The 27478-nt window shown below is 38.5% G+C and overlaps 3 protein-coding genes across 7 annotated transcripts in view; all 3 read left to right on the forward strand.

The window, feature by feature from the left end:
• The window catches only part of LOC108795461 (protocadherin gamma-A4-like), a 290173-nt gene that overhangs the window by 128381 nt on the left and 134314 nt on the right, over positions 1-27478 (forward strand). Inside the window, exon 1 of one of the 5 annotated variants that reach the window (XM_018566704.1) lies at positions 4494-6926. The exons of the other annotated variants lie outside the window; for them this stretch is intronic. Coding sequence (XP_018422206.1) covers positions 4494-6926 — 2433 coding nt within the window. Of the gene's footprint in view, positions 1-4493; positions 6927-27478 lie in introns of those variants that run through there. 5 annotated transcript variants of the gene reach the window in all.
• LOC108795464 (protocadherin gamma-B5-like) lies at positions 12263-14686 on the forward strand. Its single transcript, XM_018566718.1, has one exon. It carries the CDS (start codon positions 12263-12265, stop codon positions 14684-14686), a length of 2424 nt encoding a protein of 807 aa, XP_018422220.1.
• Positions 22490-25878, forward strand: LOC108795450 (protocadherin gamma-B5-like). Its single transcript, XM_018566696.1, has 2 exons — positions 22490-24125; positions 25211-25878. Exons 1-2 carry the CDS (start codon positions 22490-22492, stop codon positions 25876-25878), a joined length of 2304 nt encoding a protein of 767 aa, XP_018422198.1.

Consider the following 27478-nt stretch of genomic DNA (forward strand, 5'->3'; position numbering starts at 1 on the left):
TCAGTTTACTAATAACGATTCTCAATCTAATCTGCAGTTGTACTTGGTAATTGCCCTAGCAGTAATATCTTTACTATTTATTATAACAGTCATGTTGGCTGTTGTATCTAAATGCAGGAAGTCTAAACCATTCCCATTATATGGGCCTGTCAGCTCAAATTTATACCCTCAAGTTGATCCCAGAATGCTATCTCAATATGCCACTGGAACACTAACTCTTCCCTACTCTTACAATGTATGTGTGGCTTTGGATTCTGGGGAAAGTGACTTTACATACATGAACACAAATCAAAATGTCCCTGTGGATAATCTTATTGATGCTGATGATTCAGGCCTTGGCAATGTAAGTTTAAAGGAGGCATTGCCAACCAACAGTCAAATACAGGTATGTAGGTTTTCACTGTCCATGTTTCAGTAAAATAGATTTTGCAATACACTTAAGAGATTCTAGCTTACATTCCATTTAATATATAATTTGTATTTAAGGAAATTAGTTATGAAATGCTGCTCAACTCCTGGAAATGATAGTTTTTTAGCTGTTGTGCTAATCCTCTAGCTTAAATACTTCACAAGCCTGCTAGTTCCACTTATAATGCATTCTATACTGTAGGTCTGTACGTGTTAATTTTCAGAGGAGTTTACCCGTCGCATCTACAACTCTGTGATCCTTGTTTTCTTTTGAAAGATTCTTTTGACATAATGTAATCATTTTTTTGTTTTCAAATTTTTCTCACTGAGCCTTTATTGGACTGTGTACAACAGCCTTTCTCAACCTTTTTTAAACTACAGGTCACATTATTTTAGTGTGATCAGTGAGTGGTATATACAATGATAAAAACTAGAATAAAATGTGCCTCTAGAATAGGAAACCTGGTCTTATGTTGTACTGCATAATTACTTAATTCTGGGATAAACTTGTAAAACACAAACTATAAAATGTAATTCTAAATATTTAAATGAGACATTTCCAAAAAACACTAAAGTTGCTTCGGTACTCAGTAGCAGCACTATGGGGTCTATTGACAAATGTTTTTAGCCAAGGTTCACACCACTTTAATACAAGATTTTTATATTTTTCAAATTGGGTTTAATTGAATAATATCCCTAAATCCCGGGTGAATCTTGGGTAAAAACATTATCAGACCCCTAACAGTGCATTGGTACTCAGTGGCATCACTAAGGGGTCTATTTATAAACAATTTGCAGGGCCCTACATGCTGCTAATCTCTGTGAACATGAATTTTGTGTGAATAATGGAAAAATGAACGTCTTTAATATATTTTATTTTCAAGTCGAATGTATTGTGATGTAATAGTGCAATTTGGCCATTAGATGCAGCTGAAGAGGATAGGAAATGAATGTCCTAAAGTAATGTGACAATTGGTATGACATACCTCCTAAGTTTGAAATGTAAGAGGGACAGATTGGGATGAAAAAGACAAAGATTGGGATGAAAAAGACATGTAGGCCACCATGTCGAAAATTGGCGTGACTAAATTTTGCTGGATATTGGGCATAGATTAAAGGAACATAGTTAATTTCTGAGCTATGAGTGAGAGTTCCATTTACATAACCCTAAGCATTGGAAAAAAAGGTAAAACATGCATTTTGGTCAGCAGGACATGGTGGGGTACATTGGTGCTCAGTTGGGGTAAGGGTTCAATAACTATAGCCAGGGGGTTGGGGGACAGTGGTGCTCAGCAAGGGGGGGGGGGGGACAATTGTGCTGAGCAGGTGATGGGGAGAACAAGTCTGCCCATTAGGGGGTGGAGAGAACAACAGGACTTAGAAAGGGAAACAAGAGTTCCCAGTGGGAGATGAGGAAGCAATAGTGCCCTGCTGGGGAACAACAGTGCTGAAAGGGTTTGGGGGGCCGTAGTATCTAGTGGAGAGTGGGGGAAACAATAATGTCCAGCGGGGGTGAAGAAGAACAATAGTTCTGACTGAGGGGTGGGGGAGAACACATGTGCCCATTAAGGGGGGAGAACAATAGTTGCTAGGCAATATGGGAGAGAACAATGATACCCAGCAGGGTGGAGGGACAATGGTACCCAGTGGTGGTGCGGAGGAGCAATACTTACATTGGTGTTAATAGAAAACACACGCTTGAGCAGAAGTCTGTGTCTTTTCTCTTTCTCCACCTCTTCCTTTCTGCCAGGACTACACAGTTTCTGCCAGGCAGGAGATCACTCAGCTATTCAGATTCTGTAGAGAGCTGGACACAGGGTAGGACACAGCCCAGATCTGCAGGGCACCAGGATTGTGTTACAATTTGATAATGTTTTATATGCAAGTAATAGTTGTAGTTATAAATGTGAATATATACTATATATATTTATTTATGTTTATATGCTTTGGGAAAAGGAATTTATAGAATGCAATCTTCAAGCAATATCCTGATAACCTCAGTTTTTTTTCAGAGAGTGTAGCGTTTATTAGATCCCAAAAACGGATTAACAGAAACAGTCCAACAAAGCATATACTGAATATTTAATAGAAGATTAAAATTTAAAAAAAGCCATTTGAGTCCCCTTCTATGTGCGTATAGACCTCAGATGACAAAGACTCCATAAACCCAGCATATATGTCCGAATTGTATATGCACCTATGTGTCTCTAGGCCTCTCCGTTCATGACCCACTTCATGATTTTTCTTTGATTTCCCCCTGGACACTTTTAACCCCTGACTTCATGTACAGTTTACTGACATTCACTAACACTGAAAGGATTTCTGTTTGGCTGCTCTGATGATCCATTCCATGTTCCTCTATCTGGTGGCAGTAGTTAACGAAACAGGTTTCTTTTGACAAAACTACAGCTCTTTCCATTGCATGCTGTCAACACCACCCTGAAAAACCATGTTATCACTGGACCAACTGGTCATAAAGTTTATCAAAGTAAAAACCTAGTCGGCATATGACTGAGGTGTATCAAATAACATCAGCCAAAAGAATTCCCTTCAGCACATAAGCATACATCCAAATACACCCTAATTTGCTTAGTTTTGTTAATCAATTGTATTCACTTTAAAAACTATTGTGCCCACACCTGTTGTGTACTTTGTGCTGTTGCATTGTATTGCATAATATTGTAAATGCTGCGTTGTCTGCTGACATCTAATAGTAGTTCTGCGCTTTTACAACTTGTTTAATGTGCTGATTTGGTACAGTTTTTGCTTCTCCTTTGTTTGTGCTAGTTAGTACAGCCCTAGTTAGAACCTCACTGCTTCTCCAAGGTCAGATAGTTTTCTGTTCAGACACTAGATTTAGAAAGCTACTGTCTTCTTACAGTTCAAAAGACTGGAAAACATTCCAAGTAATTTGTGAAGTAAAAGTGCATATTGGATACAATGTATCTGTCTCATTGGAGGGTTAAGCTGTCTGTGGGTGCTGCTGAATCAGCATGTATTGTATGTAGTGCATAAAAAGGCAGTTCAGAAAAAAACAGAAACATAACTGAAACATTGTTCACACATAGTATACAGTTAAACAAAAGTTTTGGGAACACCATCAGACTGATTAGAATTTATAAATAGATTGCCAATGTTTAAAGCTGAACTCCAAGCAGATATAAATAACACAAATTAATGCAGCTCTGTAGTCATTAATACATAATGAAGTGTAATTTTTTAATTCAAGCCGTGTAGGCACCTAAATTATACTTGGTATAAGCCCTACTGCAGTCCCTGTACAGCAGAGCTCTGGTGGGGAAAGGAAGAAGCAGAACAAGAAAATCAGGTGTTCTACAGTGCCCATGGGCCAAGAAATAGCATGCTGATAGGAGGAGAGAGCAGAGTGACAGAAATATGATCTCATCAGTCTGCTGTTTCTCCTTTCACTGTCCAGTCACAGGCTGGAGGAGAGGGACAAAACCTCTAAATGTTACCTAACTGCAGCAAAGAAAACAATTAGGTCTCCTTCCCTGGCAGACAGGACTGTTCCTGTGTGACAGAGCTGCAAACATCTCAGGACGGAATAAACAAAAGTGCAGGGCTATGGTAATCATGGGGTTATTTGGTTTACTATATTGCGATAATGTAAATCAATACATTCACCTTTCTGTTAATGTGTTTCTAATATATTGCAAGGACCAATGAGGCCTACTGAATTTTCCTGTGAAACATTTAAAACAGCAGCTATAATTTTATTATATCTAAATAAGTAAATTTATGATACACAATGTTAAAAAAGCACCATTGGATGCAAAGGAAATATTTTCAGTGCTGCAGTTCCCTAGTTTTACCTCAGAGCGCCACTGTTTGACCAATAAGAGAAGAATACAGAATTGGAGCTCCACTGATACATTCATCACTTAAACTCAGTGCAGATCTGCAAGAAGAGGAACAGCCATTTCTGGATTCTTTCTACACATACTACAGGAGATATGCTCTTTTTTCAGAAACAATGAGATTTACTTCTTCATAAAGATTTTCATTTTGGATTACAAATACTTATCACCAAAGCGATCTCTGTTGGAAGAACTTGGAAAATTGGAATGGCTGAGCTGAGATCCTTTTCACAGGCATATAAAAGGATCAAATGGCAAGTAATATTTTCTTTCTTATGTGGTTGGCTGTGTCATTCAGTCTCAGGTCAGATACATTATTCCATTGTTGAAGAAATGAGAAAAGACTCCGTGGTAGCAAATATTGCAAGAGACCTTGGATTAAATGTTGATCAGCTCTCCTCCAGAAAATTAAGAATTGAGTCCCGCATTTCAGAGAAATATTTTTACGTGAATCTAGACAATGGAAATCTGTATGTGAAGGACAGGATAGACAGAGAGACACTGTGTGGTTCAGTAGCTACCTGCTTCCTAACATTTGATGCTGTGGTTGAAAATCCCTTAAATGTTTTCAGAGTCAAAATAGAAATTCAGGATATAAATGATAATTCCCCAGTGTTTTTTCACAAATTCTTTACTATAGAAATGATAGAATTTACTGCACCGGGGACAAAATTTACTTTACAGAATGCAGAAGATCCAGATATTGGTAATAATTCAGTACAGACCTACATGCTTAGGGCTGATCAGCATTTTACACTGAATGAAAACATTAATTCAGATGGAAGTAAATCTCCAGAACTTGTGTTAGAGAAAGCTTTAGATCGTGAAACACAGAATATTCACGAATTAATATTAACAGCATTTGATGGTGGAAATCCTGTGAGGTCTGGAACTGCTGTAATAAGGATTATTGTTACAGATGCTAATGATAATTTTCCTGTATTTACTCAGCAGCTGTATAAAGCCAGTGTAAATGAAAATGTTCCAGTCAATACTTCAATAGTAACTGTAAATGCAGTTGATATAGATGAAGGTGTTAATGGACACATTACATATTCTTTTCGCAAAACATCAGGACAAATCCATCATTCAGGCACTTTTATTATCCATCCATTAAGTGGGGAAATTAAAACAAACAGCAAGTTGGATTATGAAGCAGCGAATAGTTATGAACTGTCTGTGCAAGCAAAGGATGGAGGTGGTCTTGTTTCATACAGTAAGGTTTTAATTGGTGTAATAGATGAGAATGACAATGCTCCGGAAATATCTGTCACCTCATTATCTTCTCCTATTCTTGAGAACTCTTCACCTGGAACCATGATAGCATTGATCAGAATCCATGATAGTGATATAGGTAAAAATGGAGAAGTTGACTGTAAACTTGTGGAAGACATACCATTTAATTTAATACTGTCTTCTGATAGTTACCACAGTATTGTTTCTGTAGGTTCTCTAGACAGAGAAGAAATATCTAGTTATAACATCACAGTCATCGCTACTGATAGAGGATCCCCACCACTTTCAAGTAGAAGAACAATCCAATTGGATATATCAGATGTTAATGACAATCCACCATTATTTATGAAATCTACATACTTTGTTTATGTGCAAGAGAACAATTTACCAGGAGCCTCAATATACAGCATACAAGCCTCAGATCCTGATACTGGAGATAATGCTAAAATATTGTATTCAGTATCTAGAGCAAATGAAGAAGATATGCCAATGTCCTCATATTTTTCCATTAATATGGAGACAGGAATTCTGTACGCACAAAGATCTTTTGATTATGAGCAGCACAAGGAGTTTCAAATACAAATAACTGCTAGAGATAATGGGTCCCCATCACTGAGCAGCAATACAACAATAATTATAAAAATAGTGGATCAGAATGACAATGCACCAAAAATCTTATATCCATCTTCAGAAAGTGGAGGAACGGCTATGTTTGAAATGGTCCCTTTTGCCTCTGACCCTGGTTCTTTAATAACAAAAGTGGTTGCTGTGGATGCAGACTCTGGACATAATGCTTGGCTCTCCTATCATTTCTTACAATTGTCAGAAACATCTTACTTTATTATTAATGAGCACACAGGTGAAATAAGGACATCACGTATCTTCCAAGAAAAAGATGTATTGAAACACAAGGTTGTGGCAATGGTGAAAGACAATGGAAAACCCTCGCTCTCTGCTACTGTCACTTTAAACTTTGTCATTACAGATAATTTCCACCAAGCATTCCCTAAATTTGTTGATCAACGTTCTACTGAAGATAACCAAACCAATTTACAGTTGTACTTAGTAATCACTCTAGTTATCATTTCCTTGCTCTTCATTATAACTGTTATCTTGACTGTTGTATCTAAATGCAAAAAGTTCAAACCAATCCCAGTGTTTGATCCTCTAAGCTCAAATTTATATTCTCAAGTTGACCCCAGAGTGTTGTCTCAGTATTCAAGTGGAACACTAAATCTTCCCTATTCCTACAATGTTTGTGTGGCTTTGGATTCTGGAGAAGGTGATTTTACATACATGAAACCTAAGCAAAATGTTCCTGTGGACAATCTTATTGATGCTGATGATTCGGGACTTGGAAATGAAAGTTTAAAGGACGCTTTACCAACAAGCAATATAACACAGGTGAGTTTTTCCAAATGTAATAATTTTCCAGCTGCTTTGCTTGGGAAAATGAAATGCTACATTGTGAGATTGAGCAATATAGTGAATATGACTTAAAAGAGAACTATGGGGTAAGTGTTTTTTCCCATAGTTCTCCTAAGGGTCACGGGAGGACATAGACTAGCGTCAGTATATGGCGAGCTACAACTCACGGTACAGTGAGACCGCTGCAGCCGGGATGGATCCCGACATTACTGCCGAGATCCACCCAGCTGCGTGATTGACAACTGGCTCTGCCTACCTAGAGGCAGAGCCAGCTGTACCCGCCTCCTCCCCCATCCATTCCTCCAGTCAGCTCTGGAGGATCGGAGCGTGGAGGGGCGGAAATCCCTGCGGGGAGCCGTGACTGGCAGTCACAGCTCTCTGCAGGGAGATGATAGAGAAGTGATCGAGCGACTGTATGTGTTTGCTCGCTTTCCGATCTCTTGAGCCGTCGTGTGACAGTTTCATTGTAACACATCGGCTCGAACTATGAGGATGAGTCATTTTCACTCACCTCATAGTTCTCCTTTAATTTCATGTTTTTGCGGTCCAGTCGATACATGCTAGATAAGTGCTTGTACTTGGTTTCATTTCCACTGTAGATGTAAGATTTAAAGCACCACACCAATTAAAATAGTCCAGATACAACTTTATTCCACTAGGGTCAGGGGACAATTGAGTAGAAAAGCCAATGTGTTTCAGGGCTCCAAAACACACCCCGTTTATCAGGGCTTAATGAGAGAAATCATGTATATGGACTACAATCCCTGCAGCTTGAAATTTCTATTAAACTGTGATGGGAATACTTCAGGCTTGTCAGCAGCTGATTTAGTGGCCTAAAGAAATGCAGCTTGTTGCTTATGAGAATGGCATAGGGATAGATTTACCAAAGGCAAATATGCTATTCCCTTAGTTTAGTAAAGGAGGTGAAGTTCTTTTGACTTCCATCATCCAATCACATGGAAGTAAAAAAAAACTTTTTTATTCTTTTCCTTGCATGTGATTGGGTATTTTTTGCAAAGTGAAGGAAAAATTCCCTTGCAAAGTGAACAGCCTATCTGCCCTTAGTAAAGAAAAAGCCCAAAGAATGGTGTACTGTAGACATTTTCATTAAGTAGAGCAGGGGTAGGCAACTTTGTAACTCCAGCTGTTGTGGAACTACAAAACCCATGAGGTATTGCAAGATGCAATAAAAGTCACATGCACGGCTCCCAGAGGTAGATGCATGATGGAGTATGTCATTTTACCATAAGTGTAGAGGTTGCCTACCCCTGTAGTAAGGCTTAACAAAGAACTATGGGAAAAACCCAATCTTAATCTTGCTGTAGGGCTTCCCTCACTCTGCAAGGGTTAAGTACTCATATTGTCTATGGGTACTCAGATAAAACAAATTTACTTTGGCTCCTCTCAGGCTGCTAGACTAGTCCCTACATCCTCTTCTTCCCTGGGCTCTGGGGTTCTAATGACTGCTGACAACATCAAGGCTTATGTAGTACCATTGACCTGCATTAGACGTGAGGACACCGAGGGACATTCCATAGCCAGAGAGGAAGGGGAGAGAGGTGAGTACTGACCTCCATGGGACTGAGGATCAAGACAAAACAAGTACTTAACCCTTGCGGAATGATTCCTCTTTAAACTAAAATTGGAAGACTGCTTTATCAAATTGTAATGTGTGAACAGCTCAAGAATAATCCTGATGTACTGTATGGTAATGATGGGTTTTCTGTATTTACTTTACTCAAGAACTTTGCAACTTCAGAGTGAAATGGCAAATTTTGATGTGGTAAAGTTTAAATTATGGTAAATGCTATTGATAAAGGTGAAAGTACAAATCAACCAGCAACTTCCTTTTTACATCTGGGTACTCAAATATGAAAATACCAACTTAATAATGATAAGTTAAGGGCTGGCCCACCCCCGTTCAGCCTCTGGTAGCTCCCTGGTGGGGCCCCCTTTAATGCTGAGTAGCTAATCTTTATTTGCAGTAATCAACATTTTGCTCTGAAGTCAGTATTTACATATTACATTTGTTGGAAATACAACAGCCCATGCTGATATGTACTGGTTTGTATTACTGACATTCAGAGATGTAGCTATGTCTTTTGAGCACTAGATGGCGTAGGTAGTGCAAGTCTAGTCTTTGCTAGTTTTCTATATGCATGCTTGTCTGTGATACACAGGAAGTTCTATCTGTATATATGTTTCCCTCTCCACTATGCTGTGTTCCTGTATTCTCATGTAATGTCCTGCTAAGCAAGTAAAACTTAATTCAGTATTCCTCAAGATTTCAGTGCTTTATCTAAACACATAACCAACACTATCCCAGAAGGTATATGCAGGCACCTCGGGGTACATCCACTTGAGTCAGGCTTCTCATTTAGATAGGGAAATGGAAAATACTATGTTCAATTGCAGCAAGGTACAAATCCCATCCCAGTTGGCACATGTGAGCCTGGTGGACTAGTATGTAAGGTTTAAAGATTTGTTACCTAAAATTAACATTTTTAGAAGTGGATTCTATAAATGCATTTACAGATGTTTACTGTGTATTGTATAAATGCCTTCTTTTCTGGCCATGCCATTCACGTTCCACTCAGCAATAAGATGTCAGTTATCATTTGTTTACACTCTTTTGTTCAGACTACAAATCTTTCTGGTTGCTACAACTAATACAAATAGTTTTTTCGTATTGTATGATAAACCTTTCTTTTGGAATAGCCTTGTAACTTATTCGTTCAATTTTATTTTATGAATAACAAATATATATTTCCTTCTTAATATATTTCTATATGCCTATGAAAATAAATAATGTTCAGCAGGTTTGGAAAAAAATATTCAGCTAAAGTTACCAGATTTTAAAAATGAAATCTGAAGAAAACCTACTGATCACACCCACGTTTACCGCATGCAAATGACAGCTGAATTTGTAGCCACACCTACAAAAATCACTTCCCCATTGTTTCAAACGGTCTCAAACAATTGAGCGTAGTGTGCTGTCTGACGAACACCATTCCCACAGGTACATCACTGCCAACCAGTAGAGTCACATTAGAAATCATGAAGTCCATTACAGGCTACCAGACAGCCCCCAACCCCATCCACAGGCAGCCACTGATGGGCCCTGGCCCCCATACTAACCAGATGTGGTCCAGGCTGGTTTCGGGAGTCCTGCCTGTACCCCCCATATTAGCAGCCCTGACATCATAATGATGGGCCCCCTTAGAACTATTTTTTACTATAGACTTGTCTACTTTGCATTTAAGTATTTTCCATAATGACTGTGAATAAATGTGAAAACCAAATGACATTGGTTTGTTTAAGGCATACTAACCTCATAAAATTGCTTGTGTTGTATGCGTGTTGTTGTCCTCATTGTGGTTATTAGTAAGAGTAGTATTTCTTGTATATGTCAGATAACCTATAATAATATCACTTATTGAAAAAAAGTCTATAAGGGAGTTCAATTTCATAAAACATTAATGAGTTTAAAGTGTAAGTCCATCCTAACTTTTTTCATTGTTTTGGATAGAGTGGGGAAGATTTCGAACCCCTATCAGGTTTTTACTGCTATCCAGAGCTCCAGTAAAAAGATTACCCTCTGTCTATCCTGCTAACAATGTTTTAGCATACAGGAAGTAAGGGTAACTCTAAAACAGCAACAAAGACAGAAATAAAATGCTTTACTTTAGTAGAGTAGAGCAAACCTGGTCCAAACCTGAGCTCCTTCAAAACCAGACGGAGCTTCTCCCAAACACAGAAGAAAGCTCCTTGCATACCACCCAATCAGCAGTGGGTGGGAAATTAACATAAGGGGACAGGATGCATTGGTCTTAGATGGCTACATGCCTATGTTTGGTAAATTACATATGATTAATATGTGGCCATATAAGGTAAATTATGTCAGCACAAGCATCCGACAGCTTTGTTTACATGCAATTGCGGGGTGGGGAATGACCAACCTACAGCTGATTGGATTGAAGTGACCATGGCACTTCCTTGTTCAAATAAGCTCAGGTTCAAATTGAGTTCGGTCCAAACCTGAGCTCATATCTGCTTTCATTCAGGTGCTGTCAGCAGAACAGAAAGTGAGGCTCCCTGGATAGCAGTAAAACGCTCACAGGAGTTGTTATCTTTCCCCACGTTATCCAAAACAAAAAAAAAGGTTCTGGCTTGACATAATCTTTAATAGTCACATTTATAAAGATTATACAAAATATCAATGTTTTATTCTTCTTTAGAAAGTTTAGAAAAGCCTAGAGAAAGTTTGTTTATTTACTGTAGATGATAAGTAAATGCAGTCAGTGGGCAAAAGGGATGATATATTTTACACAAACTGACTTTAAAAATGAAAAAAATTTATTTTTCAGTTTTAGCTAGAGTGTTGTTAAACTTGGTCAGGTTTTGATTGGAAGTGAAAACATTGAACATTTGGTAGGATCAACAAGCAATAAAATTATGTTATGGGGGGACAAAATTCAAAGTGGCATAAATGCTGCAGTCTAATACCATCAATACAGCAATAGTTTTTTGTTTTGTTTTTTTATCCTGCCAGTAGAGCTGTCATTTCTTTACTTTCTGTAATAGGGTGACAAAGGCTGTTTGTTCTGCGGTAAAATTGCACAGCTAATACTTTTAAGTGGTTCAGGCAACAGGTTTTCTTTTTACAATTTTTGGTGGAAAGTTTGGACGCTTACAGAAAGTGGGAAAATAACATCTACTGGCAGAATTAACATGTAATAACACATGTTACGGGGATATACAAAACCAAAAATGGTTGTGTTAATAGTTTTGATGAACTACAGCACATATACCATTCTACATTTTGCCTCTTACTTACAGTATCTTAATTCGTATGTAAATTATGTTTACCACTGACTGCGTGTGTGCCTTATTTTAAGTTCGTTCTCCTAACCCAAACATCTATTATAGCCTCTTGAAATCCTATATACATATTCATATAAACATTAAAAGAAACACATTGTGAAATATTTTACATTTTTTTATATCCACAATTGATCCAGATAAAATCATATCTCAAGTATTGTCTTGGAAAATAAATGTCAGGCACTGCAGTTCCCCAATTCAACCTCACAGCGCCGCTGTTGACCAATAACGAAAAAACCTGAGATCCAGAAGCACCTCTATCAAGCAGACAGTACACAATTACAAGGAAAATACAGAGCATTTCTGTATGGGATGTGACTGCTGCAGGTCTCATAGAAGAAGGTCTGTGTTCTGACACTTCATCTCAATTATTCCTCCAATTATTTCATTTACAAGTTTCCAGCAAGAAAAGCAATATCTGACTGAAGATGCAGCATGGACAGACACTACAAAAATTCAGATGGCAAGTAATGATTTCTTTATTTTTCTGGCTGTGCCATTCAGTTACAGGTCAGATTCATTATTCCATTGTAGAAGAATTGAGAAAAGGTTCACTCATTGGACATTTAGCAAGAGATCTAGGAATGAATATTAAGGATCTTTCAGTAAGAAAACCCCGTATTGTTTCACGTTTGTCTGAAAAATATTTCAGCATAAATCTGGATAATGGTAATCTATATATTGCAAGCAGGATAGACAGAGAGACACTGTGTGGGGATGCAGATGATTGTGTCCTGACCTTTGATGCTGTGGCTGAGAATCCCTTAAATGTTTTTAATGTTAAGATTGAAATTCAAGATATAAATGACAATCCACCAAGATTTCTCTATGAAACAATTAGATTGGAAATAAGTGAATCTGCTTCACCAGGAGCAAGATTTGTTTTGCAGAAAGCTGAAGATTTGGATATAGGAATGAATACAATAAAAAGCTACAAACTCAGTTCAAATGAGCACTTTGTCTTAGAAGAAAGGATCAGCTCTGATGGCAGTATATTTCCTGAACTCGTTCTAGAAAAGCCTCTAGACCGAGAGACACAAGATTACCATGAACTAATTCTATCAGCTGTTGATGGAGGGAAACTTGTTCTAACAGGGAGCACACTGATTAAGATTGCTATCACTGATTTTAATGATAATACACCTATATTTACCCAAGAAGTATATAAAGTAAGCATTAAAGAAAATATACTATTGAATTCTACAGTTTTGCAGGTCAGTGCAACTGATGGGGATGAAGGTGTAAATGCACAAATTACATATTCGTTTAGTACCATGGCAAATAATATTCTGCTGATGTTTGAAATGAATCCTAGAACTGGCGAAATTTCAACAAAAGGACACGTGGATTATGAACTTACAAAACATTATGACATTTCTGTGCAAGCCATTGATGGTGGTGGACTGGCTGCACATTCCAAAGTATTAATAGAAGTATTGGATCAGAATGACAATGCTCCTGAGATCTCCATCACCTCCTTGACTACTCCTATCCCTGAAAACACAGCTTCTGGAACAGTGGTGGCCTTGATTGAAGTTCATGACCAAGATACAGGAGAAAATGGGGAGGTTCAATGTGTTATCACAGGTGATGTGCCATTCCAAATACAGTCATCTGCAAGCAATTTCTATAAAATCATTACAAAAAGTACTTTGGATCGAGAAAAAATGTCATCCTACAACATTACTGTTCAAGCTTCTGACAAAGGCTCACCTCCAATGACTGTTAAAAAAGTTGTGCAACTAGATGTGTCTGATGTCAATGATAATGCTCCTGAGTTTCAGAAGCTGACTTACACTGCATTTGTTCCAGAAAACAATTTGCCAGGAGCTTCAATATTCAGTGTTCAAGCAAGAGATATAGACAGTGGAAATAATGCCAAAGTAGTTTATTCCATAAGTGGTATCAGCAATGATAAAGATCCAGTGTCCTCTTTTATATCCATTAACCCAGAAACTGGAGTTTTTTATGCACAACGCACATTTGATTATGAGTTGCAAAAGGAATTTATCTTCCAGGTCAATGCCAAAGACAATGGGAACCCATCTCTGAACAGCAGCACAACTCTAAGAATGTGTGTAGTAGATCAGAATGATAATTCACCAACCATTTTGTATCCATCATCAGATGCTGATAGCCCTGCCTTTGAGTTAGTGCCATGGTCCTCTGAACAAGGTTCTTTAATATCCAAAGCGGTAGCTGTGGATGCTGACTCTGGACACAACAGCTGGCTCTCTTATTTTTTGCAAACGGCTGAACCATCTTTTTTTACCATTGACCAACACACAGGGGAGATCAGGACATCTCGTGTTTTTCAAGAGAAAGATATTTTAAAGCATAGCATTGTTATTATAGTAAAAGACAATGGCTCCCCACCTCTCTCTGCTTCTGCCACTCTAAACCTGTTGATTGCGGACAACTTTCAGCAAGTAATTCCAGAAATTACCGATCAGACAAGTAAATCAGAGTCCCAGTCCAACTTACAATTGTACCTGGTAATAGCCTTGGCATTGATTTCTTTTCTCTTCATGTTGACAGTGATACTAGCTATCATATCCAAATATCGAGTGTCCAAGTCTCCCTCTTCATTTGGATCTTTGGCTGCAAATCTCTATCCTACAATTGATCCCAGATTTCTTTCTCAGTTTAATAGTGGAACATTACAACTGCCTTACTCGTATGATGTTTGTGTAGCGTTGGATTCAGCTGAAGGAGACTTTGCTTTCCTTAGACCTCAGTCCAGTGTTCCAGTGGATCATCTCATTGATACTGATGATTCTGGGATTGGAATTGAAAACTCAAAGGATTCTTTACTTGCAGGCAATATCACTTCTCAGGTATGCTTTTCATAACATTAGAATACAGTTTAACAGAGAAACGGTTTTGTACAAATTAGCTTAAACGTCTTCATTTCAAACAAACAATAAGGTTTATTAAAGAGCTAATCTAAAATGACAGAAAAACCATAATATAGTTACATAGTATTTGAGGTCGAATAAAGACATTAGTCCATCAAGTCCAACCTATTAGGATCTCATTCTAGGAGTACCTGTACCCCTGTATATTACGGTCCCTTAAGAAATCGTCCAAAAGTTTCTTGAACAATTCCACATTATTTGCTGAAATCACCGCCTGTGGCAGTGAGTTCCAGACCCTAACTGATCTTACTGTGAAGAACCCCCTTCGCCCCTTGTGCTGGAATTTTTTTTCCACCAATTTTAGGTGATGGCCTCTAGTTTTTGTAACGGAGTTAATTTTAAACAGTTTATCGCTAATGTTGCTACCACCATTAAACATTTTGTACATGGAAATCATATCCCCCCTTAATCTCCTCACCTCTAATGTGAACATGTTTAAATTTAGTAGCCTCGTCTCGTAGCTCTGGTCCTCCATACCCCTAATTAGTTTGGTTGCCCTTCGCTGGACTTTTTCCAACTCAAGGACATCTTTTCTTAGTACTGGTGACCAGAACTGGACCGCGTACTCCAGATGAGGTCGAACCAATGATCTATAAAGTGGCAAAATTATAGACTTGTCCCTGCAATACATCCCCTTTTTAATACAGGACAAGACCCTGCTAGCTTTGTTTACAGCAGCCTGGCACTGCAAACTACCTTTCAGTTTGTGGTCTACAATGACCCCCAAATCCTTCTCCATTTCTGACTTCCCCAGCGGCATACCCATAATTGTATAACCCATTTGTTTATTTTTAATTCCAAAGTGCATTACTTTGCATTTATCGACATTAAACCTCATCTGCCACATTAATGCCCACTCCCCTATTTTATCCAGGTCCTCCTGTAATGTTATAGTGTCTAAGTCCGTGTCTATTACCCTCCCTATTTTGGTGTCATCCGCAAACACGGAAATATCGCTGTTAACACCCTCCCCGATGTCATTAATAAATAAGTTGAACAATATGGGACCCAGCACAGAACCCTGAGGCACACCGAGTATATTTTACTAAATATGATCCCGATTCAAGAACACTGGAAAAAAAGTGAATAAACCCAAATTCACAATCCTTACAGAACAAGCATAATAATTTTTGGGGAAATAAAATAAAGCTGAAACCTGAATGGTCACTAAAGGTAACAAAATCCAGTTTTGTGCTCTCTGCATTGGTTCATGCCTCTAGAGGCCTGTTTAGCTTTACAGTATATCTAAAGCCAAAATGTTGTTAAGTTTTGGTTTGAGTAGGAAATGGTTAAAGCCCCTGAATTTTTTTATGTTTTTTCTGCTGCGTCCATTTGGAAAGGTCAAAAATCCAGTGTACCCATCGCACTCCTGACCAAATAATACCCTTAGAGTCGAGTGGGTGCCAAAGTGATTGCAGATGCCTCTGCAATCCAAGATAATTGTGTGTATAAAGTCATTTGCACTCCAGCGAGTGATTTTATACATACACATTTGGAAAGGCCTCTCCTCAGTTCCTCTCCTTATGATATACAGCAAACAATCCAGATGTGATCATGTCAGAAAATACACACAATTTATTTAATCAGAGAAATCTTTTTTTCTCCTGTAACCAGGCATCATGTGACATCTGGGAAATGTAGGGAGAGAGTACTTCCTGTTGCATTTTTTTGTGGGGCTTCCTCTCTCTCTACTCTTCTTGTATCACCCATGTCATTCAAACTTTCAAGGCACACTTCAGTTTGATTGGCAGCTGAGAAAGACCCTTCATACTGATATTTCTGTATGTGAAAGACAGCAATGTGACTTCAGTGGATGTGTTTAAGTATACGTCACCTGCATCATAAGTAATAGTTGTAAAAATTACCAGATTATTAAGAGAAGGAAGTGGGAGGCACTGATGCACTTCAGCAATGTCTGGATGAAAAATTGAAGAAATGTTAATGTTTCGTTTTTGAGTAGAGTTTATGAAAATAAATATGCCCTGTGAGTGTTTCTCTATGACTACTGTAGAAGTTGTCCCATTTAACTCTACCAGGTGTATGAACAGATATGAATGGTCTGTGTATGCTGCACATCTCTACACAATATATTAGCACTATATATTAGAATATGATAATTAATTAATAAAAAGTGTCATAATAAGGTAAATGTTTGCTTCAACTACAAAACTAACCCTGGGATAGAAAAACGGTATACCTAAAATAGGGTGCCTTTTTTACTTGTGTTCAGGGGCGGAACTACCGCCATAGCAACCCATGCGGGCGCTATGGGGCCCGCACCAGAGGGGGGCCCGGTCAGGAGCAGGAGGGAGGTTTAGGGGTCCTTAATTTCCGTGCGGCCGCAAGTCAAACACTGCACGGTCGCACGCAACCTAAGGACACTTAACCTGCAATCCTCTCCCCTGCCACAGTCACAGTGTAGAGTGGGGGAGGGCAGAATTATCTCCTGTCTGTGCTCGGCTTTAGGAGATTAGGAGAAGCAGCGGAGTGCAAGTGTGATCTGGACTGCTGGCAGGTAAGGGGGGGGGGCAGGGACTGAAGCCTTTGTTCTCACATTCATTGAGCTGCAGGAGCCATTAACACTGGCCGCGGCAAATTCATATGCTAATTACGGTATTTGCATAATAATGAGCCGCGGTATTCATATGCAAATCCCGCCATTCCTCATTATTATTCAAATCGCCCTTCACACTCCAAGGCCACTTAATGAGGGGGGTGGGACAGGGGGGAGTCAGGTCCTAAAGTTGCGTAGAGAAAAAAGGGTTACGGCTTGTTCACACCATATACAGTGCGTTTTAGTGCGGTTAGCTGCTGGACATTATAACCCCCTCTTGTGTAATTGTAAATCCCATATTCCCAGCTTTATTGGTGGAACTGTTAAAGAATTAGGCCTCGTTACACATGACGTTCTGGCATTCCTGCAGCAGAAACATACAGATTATTGTGACAAGAATGTCAGGTGTCCCACTTAGATGTGGCTGCTGTACCCACTGAAGTTAATGACCAGGTGATAGCGGCCATATCTGTAAGCGGCAGTGCGCACGTAATGTGTGTGATATGATTAAATGCAGTTTTGAATAGATCACTGTCTCTGGATGTACGTATCCTGCATTCAGGGACAGTGATCTATTGCAAACTGCATTTAATAATATTGTATAATAATAATATATGCTGTAGTTCAATTTTTGCTATGGGGCCCTGTGATTTCTAGTTACGCACCTGCTTGTGTTGTGGAGTTTGGTTGGTTCTTTGCATACTTCTAAGGCAGCCACTGTCAAGCGCAGGAGCATGTGTCTTCTGTAATAATTAGGATTGACAGAGACTTGTATTGCACGATCAGTATGGCATTGCAGTGCTTTTTCTATTTTACTGTCCCAATGTTATTGCTATGTACCATGGCGCCTTACAATGTTTCACAGCATCCTAAATTTTTTTAGTGCACATCAAAAGAGCATATTGGTGCGAACAGAAGGAATAAAACATAAGGCAAATTACCTTCTTCTTGTGTTGGGACTTCACATGTCAATGCAGCCTAATACTTCTGAAGTAAATAGGCCCTCAATATGTTCAACTGTGTAGATTACTTAGCAGAGTGGGCATTACCATCCCATGAAAGTGAAAGATCTAAAGATCTACAGAACACAGATACGGGTTTGCAATCAGTTGTAGCTTCATAGTTTTATCCATAACTATATAAAGTGTGATTTATATTGTGGGTTTTTTTTTTACTGCTATCGGTACCTCCATATCTGCGTAGGGGGAGATATGTACCATCAGATTTTTATTTCTGTTTGTGTCCCAAATTTTACCTCACTTTCTATCTGTCAGCAGTAATAACCTGACAAGGGTTATAATCCTTGCCAACTTTATTGGAAGCTAAAAATAATTATTACAATGTGATATACTATGTAATAGCAACATTTATAATTATTTCCTGTTTTATTTTTATTTTTTGTAAAGCTCTACATAAAGTTTGTTTTTTACTGTAGACGATAAGTAAATCAAGTCAGTAGACAAAATGTATAACATATTCTAGACAAACCAATTTTAAAAATAACATTTACTTTACTTTCTTAAAAAGGCATAAAGTATATTGATTACTTAGAAATTGTATGCAGCTCTTACCTTTATAGTTATACCTAATGCAGATAAATGTTTAATTTTACAATTCATCACTTTCTTAAAATGAAAACAGAGAAACTCTTTAAAGTGGCATTCCAGCCAAAACATTTCTTTTTTAGTTTTGAGTAGTGTTATTAAAATCTTTCAGGTTTGTACTGGAAATTATTATTTTTTACTCATGGCAGGATCAGCAGGCAATAACATGATGTTGAGGGGACTAAATGCAAAAATTGCATATATGTTTTAGTCTGTCACTAGCATTAACCCAACCATTTTTATTTATCTGTTGATCCTGCCAGTACAGCTTTTATTACTTTTCTTCCTGTAATAGGGTGACAAAGCTGTCCGTTCTCCAGTGAAATTGACCAGCAGCATTGTGACCCTGTGGCCTAGATGGTAATTGCTTGTTGCTTGGCGGGATAGGGGCTATTCTGGTACTGACTACCTCTACAACAAAATCTCACCATTTTTTGATTGAAAAATATAATTTATTAATGTAATAAAATATACAAAAACAAGCTATACATTCGGGGTACATTCTACCTCGTACTGCGACGCAGCGCATAAACACCACATAGCAATACAGCTCAATCACACAATAAATTACATTCGCACTGCGGCGAGATGCCTGACATGTAGCGCCTGACAAATCCTGAGCCCTCCACGTCATTCATGACACCGCATTACCCCGTACTGAGTCTGTGGTCCGTAGGATCAACATCAATTACCTTCAACTAATTAAACCGCAATAAACCTTGCGGCACCATTGTCCTGCCCAAACGTAGCCACTACTGTCTTCAACAGCTCACTTTCGCCCTTCCTAGGCACACTGGCTCCTCTCACTACATGCAGACTTAGGCTGTGTCCACTACAGCCTAGACAAACAGAAAAGGCCAGAAAACTTAAAAGACATAGCCATGCACTTGAGCTAGTGTGGCATAAATCTAGGTCCCTGCAAGACGTCACCCTGTATAAAGTCGCCCTTCTAAAATATAATTCCTCCCTCCATGCTGCCAAACAGATGTATTTTGTCACTCTCATTAACATACTTTCATTGAGCCCTCATCAACTATTTTTTACCTTTACATTTCTACTTTGTCCCCCACTATTTTCACCCACTAACATATTCCCTGCCCATGACATTGCCATTCATTTCAAAAACAAGATAGCTGAGATTTGTGTTTAAATCTCCACTATACAGTTATCTTTACCAATTAGCATATCAGGTCTGCCAACATATTTGTTGCTTTCCTCTTTTGACCCTGTCACTACAGAGGAGGTGGCAAAGCTTTTCTCTGACATCTAGCTCACCACCTGCCCCCTGGAACCTGTTCACTCACCACTACTCTGGTCAACCTCTTACTTTATTCTATACTCTCTTACTCGCATCTTCAGTCTTTCTCTCTCTACTGGTATCTTCCCCGTCCCTCTAAAACATGCACTGGTCACCCCCATACTGAGAAAACCCTCACCGGACCCCACCAACTTGAACAATCTCAGACCAATATCCTTACTCCTGTTCACCTCCAAACTCCTAGAATGCCTAATCTACAACCACCTAACCTGCCATCTCACTGATAACAACCTCCTTGACCTTTCACCCACAACACTCCACTGAAACTGCCCTCCTAAAACTCACTAATGACTTAATGACTGCTAAAAACAATGGCCACTATTTCTTACTCTTGCTATTAGACCTTTTTTCTGCTTTTGACACAGTTGACTACCCGCTCCTACTCAAAAAACACCACTCTCTTGACCTCCAAGACTCTGCTCTCTCATAGTTCTCCTCCTACCTATCTAAGCACTTCTTTAATGCCACCTACAAATCTACATACTTCTCTTCCGTAAGGGTCCTCCAAGTCTTTGTCCTTGGACTCCTTTTTTTCTCTATCTACACCTCCTGCTTTGGTCATCAGATAACCTCACACGGCTTCCAATACCATCTGTATGCTGATGACATACAAATATATCTCTCAACTCCACATATTACCCCTCTGGTGTCCTTGCAGGCAGGTCACTAATTTACCAACTATCAGTCTGGATTTCACACCACTTCTTAAAACTGAGTCTTTGAAAAAATTAGCTCATGATATTTCCTCCCTCCTTTAAAAAGCCTCACACCCAATCACTGTACAAATCCTGCCACCTTCACCTCTATAACATCTCCAAAATATGTTGCTTCCTAACCATTAAAACCACAAAAATATTAATCCACTCACCTGTTATCTCTTGTTTCGACTATTGCAACTGTCTTCTCACTGGCCTACCTCTATACAGGCTATCTCCCTTCCAGTCTATCATAAATGCTACTGCAAGACTCATCCACTTCACTGACCGCTCAGTATCTGCAACACCTCTCTGCCATACTGTCCACTGGCTTCCAGTCACCAAAAATATTAACAACCACTTAGACCTCCTGTTCTCTAGCTCCCTTGTCAACGCCTTCCACTCTCACCTCCAGGACTTCTCTAGAGTATCTCCCCTCTAGAACTCACTACCCCAATCCCCTACTCTGTTTGCCTTGAGGTGATCCCTGAAAACTCATCTCTTGAGGGAAGCCTATCCCACCTCTACCTAACCATTGAACTATTACTTTCTCAAACAATGTATTATCACACAGCTACCACTACTCAGAAGTACAAGTGGAAAAGAGCTACAGTATGTATATGTACAAACACACAGGAAAAAAATGGCGGTATGAAATCCCCCCTTCCTCAGAGCTCTGAAGAAGTAGGTGCTGTCTTCTGTGTTTTTATCTCTGCATGTTTATGAGGATAAATCCCAATTAGTCTTGAACGGCAGCCTCTCCTAAAGTTTCCTGCTTTGAAGATTGATGATAAGAGTACAGCCTAGGTCCGCCATGTGCTGGTAGTGTGACTTTTTTCTGGATTTTTGTTGGACTGTTTCTCCTACCGCAGAAAGTAGAAAAATAATGTATCTACTGGCAGGACCAAAAGGTAATAAAGCACGCTAACAGGGAAAATAGAAAAACGAAAACTTTCAGGGCAATACTTTTGATAGGCTACAGCATAGTTACATTATCCTAATTCATGTGCATTTTATGTTCACAACTGACTGCACGTATGCCTTATTTTAAGTATGTTGTCCTGACCCAAACATTTATTGTAGCCTCTTGAAATCCTTAAAACATATTCACATAAGTACAGTGTAATATATTTTTAAGTTTTATATACACGCTTGATCCAGATAAAAGCATGTCTCAAGTATTGTCTTGGAAAATAATTATCAGGCACTGCAGTTCCCCAATTCAACCTCAAAGCGCCACTGTTGACCAATAATGGAAACATTGTAGATCCAGAAGCACATCTATGAAGCAGGCAGGACACAATTACAAAGAAAAATACAAAGTATTTCTGCATGGGATGTGACTGCTCCAGATCTCTCATAGAAGAAGCTCTGTGTTCTGACACTTCATCTCAATTAATCCTCCAATTATTTCACCTATAATTTGCCAACAAGAAAAGCAATATCTGACTGAAGATGCAGCATGGACAGACACTACAAAGACTCAGGTGGCAAGTAATGATTTCTTTAATTTCCAGGCTGTGCCATTCAGTTACAGGTCAGATTCATTATTCCATTGTAGAAGACATGAGAAAAGGTTCATTCGTTGGGCATTTAGCAAGAGATCTTGGAATGAATATTAAGGATCTTTCAGTAAGAAAACCCCGTATTGTTTCACGTTTGTCTGAAAAATATTTCAGCATAAATCTGGATAATGGTAATCTATTTATTGCAAGCAGAATAGACAGAGAGACACTGTGTGGGGCTGCTGCTGATTGTGTCCTGACCTTTGATGCTGTTACTGACAATCCTTTAAATGTTTTTAATGTTAAGATTGAAATTCAAGATATAAATGACAATCCACCAAGATTTCTCTATGAAACAATTAGATTGGAAATAAGTGAATCTGCTTCACCAGGAGCAAGATTTGTTTTGCAGAAAGCTGAAGATTTGGATATAGGAATAAATACATTAAAAAGCTACAATCTTAGTTCAAATGAACACTTTGTCTTAGAAGAAAAGATCAGCTCTGATGGCAGTATATTTCCTGAACTAGTTCTAGAAAAGCCTCTAGACCGAGAGACACAGAAGTATCATGAACTAATTCTATCAGCTGTTGATGGAGGAAAACCTGTTCTAACAGGAAGCATTCTGATTAAGATTGCCATCATTGACATTAATGATAATACACCTATATTTACCCAGGAAGTATATAAAGTAAGCATTAAAGAAAATATACCATTAAAGTCTACAATTCTGCAGGTCAGTGCGACTGATGGGGATGAAGGTGTGAATGCACAGATTACATATTTGTTTAGTACCATGGCAAATAATATTCTGCAAATGTTTGAAATTAATCCTAGCACTGGGGAAATTACAACTAAAGGTTATGTGGATTATGAATTAACAAAGCATTATGACATTTCTGTGCAAGCCATTGATGGAGGTGGACTGCCTGCACATTCCAAAGTCATAATAGAAGTATTGGATCAGAATGACAATGCTCCTGAGATCTCCATCACCTCCTTGACTACTCCTATCCCTGAAAACACAGCTTCTGGAACAGTGGTGGCCTTGATTGAAGTTCATGACCAAGATTCAGGAGAGAATGGAGAGGTTCAATGTCTTATCACAGGTGATGTGCCATTTCAAATACAGTCATCAGCAAGCAATTTCTATAAAATCATTACAAAAAGTACTTTGGATCGAGAAACAATGTCATCCTACAACATTACTATTCACGTTTCTGACAAAGGCTCACCTCCAATGACTGTTAAAAAAGTTATCCAACTAGATGTGTCTGATGTCAATGACAATGCTCCTGAGTTTCAGAAGCTGACTTACAGTGCATTTGTTCAAGAAAACAATTTGCCAGGAGCTTCAATATTCAGTGTTCAAGCAAGAGATATAGACAGTGGAAATAATGCCAAAGTAGTTTATTCCATAACTGGTATCAGCAATGAGAAAGATCCAGTGTCCTCTTTTATATCCATTAACTCAGAAACTGGAGTTATTTATGCACAACGCACATTTGATTATGAGTTGCAAAAGGAATTTATTTTCCAGGTCAATGCCAAAGACAATGGGAACCCATCTCTGAACAGCAGCACAACTCTAAGAATTTGTGTAGTAGATCAGAATGATAATTCACCAACCATTTTGTATCCATCATCAGATGCTGATAGCCCTGCCTTTGAGTTAGTGCCATGGTCCTCTGAACAAGGTTCTTTAATATCCAAAGCGGTAGCTGTGGATGCTGACTCTGGACACAACAGCTGGCTCTCTTATTTTTTGCAAACGGCTGAACCATCTTTTTTTACCATTGACCAACACACAGGGGAGATCAGGACATCTCGTGTTTTTCAAGAGAAAGATATTTTAAAGCATAGCATTGTTATTATAGTAAAAGACAATGGCTCCCCACCTCTCTCTGCTTCTGCCACTCTAAACCTGTTGATTGCGGACAACTTTCAGCAAGTGATTCCTGAAATGACCGATCAGACAAGTAAATCAGAGTCTCAGTCCAACTTACAATTTTACCTGGTAATAGCCTTGGCATTGATTTCTTTTCTCTTCATGTTGACAGTGATACTAGCTATCATATCCAAATATCGAGTGTCCAAGTCTCCCTCTTCATTTGGATCTTTGGCTGCAAATCTCTATCCTACAATTGATCCCAGATTTCTTTCTCAGTTTAATAGTGGAACATTACAACTGCCTTACTCGTATGATGTTTGTGTAGCGTTGGATTCAGCTGAAGGAGACTTTGCTTTCCTTAGACCTCAGTCCAGTGTTCCAGTGGATCATCTCATTGATACTGATGATTCTGGGATTGGAATTGAAATCTCAAAGGATTCTTTACTTAAAGGGAATATCACTTCTCAGGTATGATTTTCATAACATTATAATACAGTGTAAAAGAGAAACAAATTTGGACAAATTAGTTTTAACATATTAATATTAAACAGACAATAACATGCATTAAAGGGCCCGTCTAAAATGACAGATACATTCTAATCGAATATATCTGTCTATATATATAAGGCTGATGCAACAAAGCTAGAAAAAATATATAAACCCAAAATCACAATCTACACAAATTAATCAGAATTTTTTTTTCGAAAAAATAAATGAAAGCTGAAACTTGTATGGTCAGTACAGGCAACAACAACAGTTGTGTGCTATTTTTCCCCCAGTTTTTATTAATCAGCCAGTATCTATCTATCTATCTATCTATCTATCTATCTATCTATCTATCTATCTATCTATCTATCTACTTTGAGTTAGTGCCATGGTCCTCTGAACAAGGTTCTTTAATATCCAAAGCGGTAGCTGTGGATGCTGACTCTGGACACAACAGCTGGCTCTCTTATTTTTTGCAAACGGCCGAACCATCTTATTTTACCATTGACCAACACACAGGGGAGATCAGGACATCTCGTGTTTTTCAAGAGAAAGATATTTTAAAGCATAGCATTGTTATTATAGTAAAAGACAATGGCTCCCCACCTCTCTCTGCTTCTGCCACTCTAAACCTGTTGATTGCAGATAACTTTCAGCTAGTGATTCCTGAAATGACCGATCAGACAAGTAAATCAGAGTCTCAGTCCAACTTACAATTTTACCTGGTAATAGCCTTGGCATTGATTTCTTTTCTCTTCATGTTGACAGTGATACTAGCTATCATCTCCAAATATCGAGTATCCAAGTCTCCCACTTCATTTGGATCTTTGGCTGCAAATCTCTATCCTACAATTGATCCCAGATTTCTTTCTCAGTTTAATAGTGGAACATTACAACTGCCTTACTCGTATGATGTTTGTGTAGCGTTGGATTCAGCTGAAGGAGACTTTGCTTTCCTTAGACCTCAGTCCAGTGTTCCAGTGGATCATCTCATTGATACTGATGATTCTGGGATTGGAATTGAAATCTCAAAGGATTCTTTACTTAAAGGGAATATCACTTCTCAGGTATGATTTTCATAACATTATAATACAGTGTAAAAGAGAAACAAATTTGGACAAATTAGTTTTAACATATTAATATTAAACAGACAATAACATGCATTAAAGGGCCCGTCTAAAATGACAGATACATTCTAATCGAATATATCTGTCTATATATATAAGGCTGATGCAACAAAGCTAGAAAAAATATATAAACCCAAAATCACAATCTACACAAATTAATCAGAATTTTTTTTTCGAAAAAATAAATGAAAGCTGAAACTTGTATGGTCAGTACAGGCAACAACAACAGTTGTGTGCTATTTTTCCCCCAGTTTTTATTAATCAGCCAGTATCTATCTATCTATCTATCTATCTATCTATCTATCTATCTATCTATCTATCTATCTATCTCTAAGCATTGGTTTATCTCATACCTTTACAGGCCTTTGTAGATTTACAGTATATCAAAAGTCAGCACTTTGTTAGGTATTGGTTTGAGTAGGAAATGGTTAAAGCCTCTGCAACTTGTTTAATTTTTTCTGCTAAGTTTGTCCATTTTGAAAGGTTTCCCCTCACTTCCTGTCCCTTAGACACAATGGGAAGTTAGAGTAGGTTCTCCCCAAACTGAGGGAAAATATTTTCTAAAGTGTTGTCACCAGAAAAGGTGTCCCCGGTCTGTAGATTTCACACTATTCCTATTTTAATGACAACTGTAAACTTTTGAATTTCCTTTCACCTTCTGTTGCATTGACAGCTTAGGTTTGAACTCTATTATTACTTTCTTTTGCATATTTGCCAGGAGTTTCTGTAATTTGTTTTTTTCTTTCTCGATCCAACTGTACCATAACTATGTGTATATTCTACTGCCTAATTAAAGCAGATGTAGCCATCTGTTATTTTTTTAAGATTACTGTCTGTTAGCAACCAGGATTTAAAATTCAATATAATGTCATTGTTAATGCTACAAAAGTCATACTTGATGCTCATTAGTACAAAAAGTTATATGGGGGACTGAAGAAAACAGTTTTTAATGAGTCTACCAAAACTGTATTGAAATGTTAAAAGCATTAGGCTTCATTCAGTAAGCTACTTATGATATCCATCAAATAATGCAGATGTGATGAAGTCAGAAAATTCACACAATTTATTTTAATCAGAGAAATCTGTAATCTCCTACAACCAGCCATCATGCTGCGCTCTGGGAATGCAGGGAGAGTGTACTTCCTATAGCATGTTCTGTGTGATTCCCTCTCTTTCTCTACTTCCTGTATCATCAATGTCATTCAGACTTTCAAGGCACGCAAAGTCCCATACGGCTGCAAAGTCCCATAGAGAAGGACGGGGGCTGCGTACTAATCACACGCAGCCCCGTCCTTCCCGGGAGCTGTACGTGCCGACCGATTACAGTGTGAATGAGGCCTAAATGTGGTGTTTAAAAGCTCAGCTTTTAAACACCTGCTAAATAAACATAACATTTTCTCAGATCACAGTATACCTCTAGTGCAGAAGCCTGGGAGGTCTCTGTTTTCACAGGTTGATCTCTGTTTCACAGTCTCTCTCTCTCTCTCTCTGTCTCTCTCTCTCTCTCTCTCCCCCCCCCCCCCCCCCCTCTGTCACCTGCTTGTCG

The sequence above is a fragment of the Nanorana parkeri genome, unplaced genomic scaffold (genome assembly GCF_000935625.1).
Source record: "Nanorana parkeri isolate BGI_ZX_2015 unplaced genomic scaffold, ASM93562v1 scaffold969, whole genome shotgun sequence".
Taxonomy (NCBI): Eukaryota; Metazoa; Chordata; class Amphibia; order Anura; family Dicroglossidae; genus Nanorana; species Nanorana parkeri.